The sequence below is a fragment of the Myotis nattereri genome (assembly GCF_964212035.1).
Source record: "Myotis nattereri genome assembly, chromosome: 15".
NCBI lineage: Eukaryota > Metazoa > Chordata > Mammalia > Chiroptera > Vespertilionidae > Myotis > Myotis nattereri.
The window spans coordinates 56,079,908-56,089,238 of record NC_138090.1 but is presented as its reverse complement, the minus strand read 5'-3'; the positions used below and the strand labels follow the sequence as shown (position 1 = coordinate 56,089,238).

General features: G+C 55.8%; 1 protein-coding gene across 3 annotated transcripts in view; it reads right to left on the bottom strand.

Annotated features, from left to right (window-relative positions):
* LOC308530506 (class I histocompatibility antigen, Gogo-OKO alpha chain-like) overlaps nt 1-7,174 on the bottom strand; it is a gene marked incomplete at both ends in the record, with an annotated part of 248,585 nt that extends 241,411 nt beyond the window's left edge. Inside the window, 8 exons of one of the 3 annotated variants that reach the window (XM_081107200.1) lie at nt 3,987-4,306; nt 4,455-4,502; nt 4,636-4,668; nt 5,103-5,207; nt 5,330-5,605; nt 6,146-6,421; nt 6,680-6,964; nt 7,081-7,174. In XM_081107200.1, the coding sequence (XP_080963326.1) occupies nt 4,302-4,306; nt 4,455-4,502; nt 4,636-4,668; nt 5,103-5,207; nt 5,330-5,605; nt 6,146-6,421; nt 6,680-6,964; nt 7,081-7,174 (1,122 nt within the window). Of the gene's footprint in view, nt 1-3,986; nt 4,307-4,454; nt 4,503-4,635; nt 4,669-4,738; nt 4,804-5,102; nt 5,208-5,329; nt 5,606-6,145; nt 6,422-6,679; nt 6,965-7,080 lie in introns of those variants that run through there. The other 2 variants (XM_081107206.1, XM_081107201.1) reach the window with 2 other exon arrangements.
* Nucleotides 7,175-9,331: the final 2,157 nt, after the last annotated feature.

Sequence of the window (9,331 nt, the reverse complement as noted above, 5' to 3'; positions counted from 1 at the left end):
CTTCACCTTCTTTCTCCAGTCCTCCCACTTCCTTCCCCTCTGAGACCTGTCAGCCTGTTCCATGTATCCATGCCTCTGTTTATATTTTGTCATTTTATTCAGTTCATTACATTCTACATATAAGTGACATCATATGGGATTTGTGTTTCTCTGCTTGGCTTATTTCATTTAGCATAATTCTCTCCAGGTCCATCTGTGCTGATTCAAAGGGTGAGGGTTTCTCTTAGCAAATTTCAAGTCTACAATATGTATTGTTGAGTCCACTATAGTCCTCATTACTTAGGCCATTTCGGGTCTTGGAAATTGTAAATAATGCTGCAATGAACATGAGGGTGTAGATAGCTCTTCAAGATATAATTTAATTTCTTTCACGTATATACAGAAGTGGACTTGCTGGGTCATATGGTAGTTCTATTTTTAATGTTTCAAGGAACTTCCAAACTGGGTTCCATAGTGGCTACACCAACTTGCACTCCCACCAACAGTGCACAAGGGTTGCCTTTTTTCCACATCCTTACCAGCGCTTGTTGTTTGGGTAGTTATTGAGGATAGCCCTTCTGACAGGTGTGAGGTGATGACTTGTTGTGGTTTTTACTTTATTTGCATTGTCTTCATGATCAGGGATGTTGAGTAACAGTGTTTTGGTTACCAGAGGGAAAGGGGTGGGGATTGTAAAGGATAAAAGTGGTGAAATATATGGTTTTGGAAGATGATCTGACTTTGGGTGGTGAGTACACAATGCAACATACAGCTCATGGATCATAGAAATGTACACTTGAAACCCATATGATCTTATTAACCAACTAGAGGCCCAGAGCATGGGATTCATGCACTGGTGTGGGGGTGTGGCCTGTGGGGATCAGCCTGCAATGGGAGCACCACTCAACCTGGTCAGCCAATCAGCTGTGGACCCGCCAGCTGAGTTGCGCTCCCATTGTGGTAGCACACTGACCACCAGGGGAAAAGTTCCTGCGTTCAACGTCTGCCCCCTGGTGGTCAGTGTGCGTCATAGTGACTGGTCGACAGGTTGTTCCACCATTTGGTTGCTGGGCTTTTATTATATAGGATGTCACTCCAATAAATTAAACTTTTAAACAATGAATGAAAGAAATGAGCCTTGTTTCAAGTGTTATAGGTTGTCAGTACTTACCTGCTCATTGGGACGTTTACGTACAGAGGGCACAAGGAAATGAATGTGCCTCCCAACCCCCGTCCTCACTTTAAAGAAATTGAATCAAATGCTATGATCATGGCGCTGGAGTAAGAGTTCCTCCATTCTCTAATCATGTAAATGTACATAGTTTTTTTAGTTTTCAATTGTAGTTTAAGATTATATGGGTTTCCGGTGTACATCATAGTGGTTAGACATTTGTATAATTCACCAAGTGATCCCCCTGAAAAGTCTGGTCCCCACCTGGCATCACCATAATTATTAACAATCTTATTGACTACAACATGGAGGGTCATAGTTTTTTAATTAAAATATGATTACATGCATAGGAGAAATAGTCAATAAGTTATTGACCGTATCATTTGTGGTGGCCATGTAATGCTACATGTGTGTAAAGTATTGATTATTGAGTTCCACAGTGTCAGTGGCCAGTATAAATTTAAACTCTTCTTCCAATGGAATTCTGGCCTTGTGATCCAATGCTTAATGGAGACCACTCTGTCTACTGTCAGATGAGAGTTTTTAGTCTAGAAAACAGTCTCCTTTTCCCTCAGAGTCCACATCAAAGATTCCCAAGAATGCCCAGAGAATGATGTATGGGAAAAAGGATCCTTGAGGCCACAAAGCCCAACTAGAGCACGGAGGATTAACAGAGTTCTCCATCGGTATTTCCTCAGGCTCGACATGAAGGACATGAACGCAGAAACCATGATGTTGTTCACGACTGTAACAAACAAAAACACCCACCTGCACGTCACGGACCAATCTTGGGCGAAGAAGGAAGGCAGAGAAGTCAGTTGTAATCTGGGGGACGTAAGTCTTTCTCGGTCTGTCCTGCGGCTGCCTGACCTGCCTTGGCATTTAGTCTCCTCAGACTCGAGAAGAAATCAGCCGCCGTTCTGAGGACTTGCCTCCATCCTGCCCTCCCTACAATGTGTTGGGCAGGAATTCCAGTCACGGCTGGGAAAACGAGTTACGGTTTCTTGTTTATATTTGTTTGGGGACTTGATGGAGTCAACCGCTTTCTCTATAAAACTCCTACACTGTGCACAAGAGTAAGAAACACATTCTGTGAAGTAATAAAAAGTCACAATGCATCAGGAAAACGTTCCCTTCTATCAAGGGGCCATGTGGAGTCACTAATTGGAGGCCTGTGGTCCCTTCACTCTTGTCCAGGTAGAGTTGCCAACAGGTACCCCTCGGTGTCCCTTGAGAAGAAACACTTAGGTGCCATTCCCACCTTTGTGTTTCTACATCAACTGCTTCATCCTGATTTCCTTACCCTCCAATGGAATTGCTTCCCTTATCACACCTGTCTCTGCTCAGGAATGTACAGGTGTCCCATGGGGCAGAGTGACTTGCCCTGAATTCCAAGATATGTGAGATCCGTGTGACCTAATTAAATCCTCTCCTTTTATTATTTCTTTCAAAGGGGAGGTGGGAGCGTTGGCATCTTGAATAACATTCCCGGCTGTGACAGCCCATGTGTGGCACCGCATTGGGAAACACTGGGGGACACGGTAGGAGGGCCCAACCAGTGGAAGGGAGCCATCATGTAAGTTGGGTGGTTTGAGGTACACAAGGGCTGAAAATCTCTTCCTGGAGAACAAGTACATTCTCACCAACATGGGTAGGGGTTGTCTTTTTACACACTTTTGCCAACAGGCGTCTCTCTGTTCGGTCCATCTGTCCTTCTGAGCCTTTCACTCTCTCCCTCGTCCCATGTGATCTCCTGTCATCCTGTCGGTGACGCTCAGCCTCTGACTCCCCCTGACACCCCATCCTGCTCTCCGTCTCTAGGTGCAGGGAGTGCGCCAATGCATTTTCCACCAGGTTTGGAACAACTTACTTTCCCACCAGGAATATATGAGAGAGAACAAGTCCACATTCTTGTGAACAATTGGTTTTGTCTGACTGTCATTCTTAATGCTGGGAGGTGGGCAGCAATGTCACATTAGGACTGAATTCAATTTCTCCTCTGACTACAACTGTTGGGCAATTTTCCTAAGTGTCCGGGCCCTGTAACCATCCTCAGAGGACGATGGATTGGACAGTGTTCATGAGGAGGTGGGACTCTAGTAAGGTGCCAGCATCTTCAGTTATTGGGACACTGTTGCTATTAATGGATCTGAGAAAGTGTCTGGTCTTTGCCCCTGGCTCCTGGCACTGAACTCCTAAAACCCTGGGCATATCGTGAGTGACAAGTGTCTTTGGGACGCTGATGAGATGGCTCTTGGCTGAGGGTCCTGGAGAGAGTCAGGGTGGGGGCTGGTCCCCAGAAAGACCAAGCTGATCAGAGCGTTGGAACCTTCAGGCCCTAGAAGGAGGCAAGAGCAGGAGGAGCCTGAAATGTATCTCCCCAACCAGAGTCCTGTGTGCAGGGACCCCTGGGCCAGCGGGAAAATGACAGCAAAAATGAGCCCTGATACTGTCAGACGGGGACACCCAGAGAATGAGACCAAAACTGCTGCACAAACGCAGTAACAGGCATCACATCCACAAAAGCAAAGAAACAACAAACACCCAGGAGCGAGGTTCTGAGGGCCTGACCCCGACCTGAGCCTCGGATGACGAGGGGCCTGGAGATGTGATTCATTCGAACAAGTGACAAGGCCTGTGTGTCCCTGTGAGCGCAGGTCCTGGTGGGACAGGGACACTGAGGGACAAGGTCAGAGGAGCAGAGAGGTGACCCGTCCGAGGAGTGACCACGTCAAAGCCCACGGTGCACTGAGCACCACCTGAGCACAGGCCCCAACCACACTCCGACCTCACAGCCTCTCCCGTCCCCCCTGCAAAGAGCACAAAATACACAGGAATGTGCTGAATCCTTGGTGCTTCCATTTATTTCCTCTGAGAAAATAATTAATTAAAGGGTCTCCTTTAATTACCCGTCACCCATCACGGCAAGAATTAAAACACGACGTCAATCCACAGTCTCATTTCAATACAAAGCAGGAAGTTGCAGCTCACAGCCCCAGGGGGTAAAGGCAGGGTGGGGAGGGCCCAGCCCGCCTCTGCTGACAGGAAAGTGTGGGGAGCAGGGCGGGGCCAGCCCCCCAATCAGAGGTTCCAGAGTCAGGAAGTGGGAGCGTGAACATCTTCCATCACTCAGTCCCCACAGGCAGCTGCCTCACGCTGTGGAGGACAAGCATCATGAACACATTCAGGTCAGTGGCTGTAACTGGTGACATTCTCAGAGTCCACTTCATGCTCACAGTGTCCCACAGACTCCCCACCACCCAGTCCTCCCCTCTGCCCACCCGGCCCCACGGCAGGGTCTCACCTTTAGAAGCCGAGAGAGACACATCAGAGCCCTGGGCGCTGTCACTGCCTGGGGGGCGGGGGACACACCAGGAGAGGGTCAGAGCCCCAGGGCAGCAGACTAAGGAGGAACTATGGGGGGGTACCCCATGACTCCCGTCTGCACTGTCCCAGGGACTCAGAGGTCCCCCCTCCATACTCACTGGCAGCCTGAGCATAGCTCCCTCCTTTCCCACCTGCGGGAAGAAAACATCCCGTGAGAGACCAGGGAGGAGGAGGCAGGGCCATGAGGTCCTAAAGGAAGGCCTAGTCCTGGGCCCCAGAGAAGTTTCCAGAACCCTGTGTATAGACCCAGGGCAGGACCAGGAAACCTGAGGGAAGTGCACCTGTGGGGACTGGACCCACCGCCCTCCTGGAGGTCTGTGCTCAGCAGGGACCTGCCCTCTGACCTGGGGCTGCTGGGAACGGGGTCCCCACCACCAGCATCATCAGGTGATAAGTGGGTCCCTCATTATCCCATGGGCCTCACTACAGAGTAAGTGTGAGCACAGAGCCCCACACCGGCCATCACACGTGTGGGGATGGTGCTTCCCATGAAGGAGGCGGGACACACGTCTACCTGGGCTTGAACCCCCAGTGGGACAGACACTCAGACCCCACCCCTGCCCACCTGAGCGCCTCCTCCCCCACATCACAGCTCCAGCCACGGCTCCCAGCAGAACCAGGCCCCCAGCGATGCCCATGATGATGATGATGACGGTGTAAGAAGGCGGCTCTGGAAGGAGAAGGGAAGGGAGGGTGAGGGCCCTGACCCCAGGCCTCAGCCCCGGCCCCACTGAGGTCCCCCAGGGCCCTGCTGCCCTGAGAAGAGGCTCTGTGCTCACGGCCCCTCCTCACCCCATCTCAGGGTCAGGGGCGCGGGCAGCCCCTCGTGCTGCACATGGCACGTGTATCTCTGCTCCTCTCCAGGGGGCACCCCCACGGCCGCCCACTTCTGGAAGGTGCCGTCCCCCGCAGGCCTGGTCTCCACCAGCTCCATGTCCTGGGTCTGGTCCTCCCCGTCACGCTGCCAGGTCAGGCTGATGTCCGCAGGGTAGAAGCCCAGCGCCCAGCACCTCAGGGTGACCTCACGGTCAGAGACGGGGTGGTGGGTAACGTGTGCCTTTGGAGGGTCTGAGGGGAGGGGAGAAAATTCAGGAACTTTGCATCTGCCATGGGACACTCCAGCAGCGCCCATGTTACCATCCTGAGAATGGACAGACACCTGGGGTCGGGGAGGGAGCACACAGCCCACACACCAGCCTGGACAGAGGCACCTAAATGACCTCCTAGTCTTTAGAAAGTTCTAGAATGAGAGAGACACAACCCAGGGCCGGAGGCCACGTGACTCAGAAAAGCTGGGGTGAGGCCTCAGACACAGTGGGTGTGGGCAGCGCACAAGGCCTGAGGGAGAAGGTCGCAGTGGGTCCCAGAGCCCCTGCAGGGCCCATGGGGACCGCTGATGGGCTATTTCAGGGGGGTCTCCCTGCACCCCAAGAGAGCCTGCACCCCTAACTGTCCCTGAGAGGAGGGGGGTCCCTATGGTACCTGACCTGACATCCAGGGGGCTCCCTCCCTGACCCCAAGGAGGGGTGTCTGACACTGACCCCCTGTCCTGTCTCCTTGTAGGAGTCCCAGCCCCGGGGAGAGGGGGCGGCCCCAGGGCCCTGGTACCTGCGCGCTGCAGGGTCTCCTGCCCTTTGTCCAGGTACATGAGCAGCGACTCCACACACAGGCCCTCCAGGTAGCTCCTCGTTCTCTCTGCCTCACCGGCCGCCTCCCACTTGCGCTTCGTCATCTGAGCCGCCGTGTCGGCCGCGGTCCAGGAGCTCAGGTCCTCGTTCAGGGCGAGGTAGTCGGCGCCGTCGTAGGCCCATTGACTGTACCCGCGGAGGAGGCGCCCGTCGGGTCCCAGGTCGCAGCCGCACATGTACTGGATGGTGTGAGACCCTGACCCCGCCCCGCGGTCAGCCCCGCCCCGCCCTCCCCGCGGTCAGCCCCGCCCCGCGGTCAGCCCCGCCCCGCCCGCCCCGCGGGGACTGAATCTAAAACTGAAAGTGAAATCGGGTCAAAGTCCCCGCGGGCTCCTCCCGGGTGGGGGCCGGGCGGGTCCCGCCGCCTCGGGGTGACGCTCGGACCCGGACCCTCGGGGCGACCCCGGCCCGTCCGTGGGGAGGGGGGTCGTGACGGGCCCGGCGAGCGGCTCACCGTCCTCGCTCTGGTTGTAGTAGCCGCGCAGGTTCTGCAGGCTCACTCGGTAAAACTGTGCGTGGCCCTTGGCCCTCAGCGTCTGCTCCTCCCAATACCCCGGGTCCTCCCGCTCCACCCACGGCTGCTGCATCCACGGCGCCCGCGGCTCCATCCTCGGATTCGGGGCGTCGCTGTCGAACCGCACGAACTGCGTGTCGTCCACGTAGCCAACGGCGAGGTACCGGGGCTCCCCGCGGCCGGGCCGGGACACGGCGGTGAAGAAATACCTCAGGGAGTGGGGGCCTGGGGGGCGGACGGGGGGCAGGGCCGGGGCTGGACACGCGCCTTCCCGGCCCCGCGCCCCCGCCGGGTCCCCTCGCTGCTCCCCGCAGCGCCGCCCCCTCCGACCCCGCACTCACCGGCCCAGCTGGGGGTCAGGACCCGCGCCCCCGAGAGCAGCAGGAGGAGGGTGGGGGGGCTCAGGACCCGCATCCTCGGCGTCGGGGGGACCATCTGAGTCCCGGCACTTCCGCGGAGGAGTTATAACCGGGAGCCGCGGGGACGCTGATTGGCTGCTCTGGAAACCGCTCAGCCAATGGGAGTGAGATGTGGTGCCGCGTCACGAGTGTCCAGGAAGGAGGCGCCGACACAGGTTGGGAGAGGAGACGTGAAACCAGGGCTCTGGGGAGTCCCCACCACCGAGCTGCCCCCCCAGACTCTGTCCCCTGCGGAGCCCTGAGCGCAGGCCTGGGCCCTGGGACTCGGTCCTGACCCTCCTCCCGCGCGGGGCGCCGTCACCCTGTCCCCGAGGCCTGGCCCGGGCGCTGTGCTGTTCAGGGACTTTCCAGGGTTTTGGTGTCACCATCTCTGTGAGGCCTCACACACAGGCAGGCGCCCAGAGAACCTTGTGTGTGTGGTGACGTCATCATAGTGACCCTCAGGGAGTCACACAGGGTGAAACATTATTAATCCATGTCTCATGCCCACTGCCTGTGAGATGATAACAGGAGTCATGTTTGTAAAAATATATATTTTATATTGATTTCAGAGAAGAAGGAAGAGGAAGAGAGATAGAAACATCAATAATAAGAAATAATCATTGATCGGCTGCCTCCTACATGCCCCACACGGGGGAAGGAGTCCACATCACAGGCATGTGCTCTTAGGAAAAGGTAAACTGTGACCTCCTGATTCATAGGTCAATGTTCAACCACCGGCCCCGCTGGCTGGGGGATATTGAATAGTTCCTGTTCTGTTCTGTCACAGTCCCCAGGGCTGTCTTGCTGGGTGGCTCTGGTCCTCATGCAGGTGATGTAAAGTGACGCCTTGTGTCTCTCAGTCCCAGAGACCTTCCCGTGCTGATGCATTTAATGACGTCATCAAAGCTCACAGGTGTTGCTGTTCCCACAGAGCCCCCTGGAAAAGCTGTCAGCACTGGGGAGCGGTCCAGCTCACGTGCTGGGACACACCTGTTCCAACATTCTGCCTTTCTCTTGGGGGCTGACATTGTATCAGGACAACAGGACTGTCAGTTGGCACCTGCCAGGTGATATTTCCTGAAGGAAGAAGCTCACGTTCATGTTTGAGAAAGTGTGAGCCAATTCACCAAATCTCAGCAATCCCAGTGTCTGTGTCATTCATTCTTTTAAGTCAACATGGGCCAGGCCGGGTGTGGCTCAGTGGCTGAGCATTGACCTGTGAACCAGGAGGCCAGGGTTCCATTCCCTGTGAGGGCACCAGCTGGGATGCAGGCTCGATCCCCAGTAGGCAGCGTGCAGGAGGCGGCCTATCCATGATTCTCTCCGGTCATTGATGTTTCTGTCTTTGTCTCCCTCTCAGTTCCTCTCTGAGAGCAATTTTATTCAAAAAGCAAACAAGGTGCAGGGCAACACCCGGGTGTCCCTGGATGCGGGGGGCGGGGCAGCCGGGTGGTGCTGGGCAGCTGTGAGAGCCGGGAGCCCTGGCCTGGAGCCTCTGCCTCTGGACTGATTCTAGGATTGGCAGGAGACGGATGAGTACAATGGGGTGACCCCTCCCCTGCAATTGTTATGGCTCATAGAGGGTCTTGAGCCTGGTGGCAAGTAGATCTCAAACACTTCTTCTGACCTGTTGGCCTGGAGCCCAGACCAGCCCTGGCTGGAAGACCCATCCGGATAGGAGACCAGCTGGTCCTGGAGAAAGACTATGATGAGACCTCCATCCCCAGTGAGCAAGCAATCCTTGAATTTGCCAGAGAGACAGGTATTGATCCCATCCAGGAGCCGGAACGGATGTGACCAGTCCCGCCACGATGAGCTGCAGAGCAAACAGTCCCAAGGCTCCGAGAGGGAATCCCCTTCACTCTACGGGGAACGGCTTGGGAGTCCCCAGCACAGCCAGGCCACTGTGAAAGGGCCTCTGCAGGCCCCTGCTGGGCAGCCCGAGAGGCGGTACACGGGAGCCCCCGCAGCACTCTGCACGCAGCCCCCTCCCACCCGAGTCCCTGCACAGGCGATCTCCAGAGCTCGTGGCTCTCCCAGAGCAGCTCCCAGAGGCCGCCCCGAAGGCCATGGGGGAGGCAGTGGCTCAGGAACTGGAGCAAGAGTAGAGGCGGCGCCTGGAATGAAGCGGGAGAAGGTGCACCAGCTGCGGCAGAGGCTGCGGCAGGAGGAGGGGAAGGCGCTTCAGCTT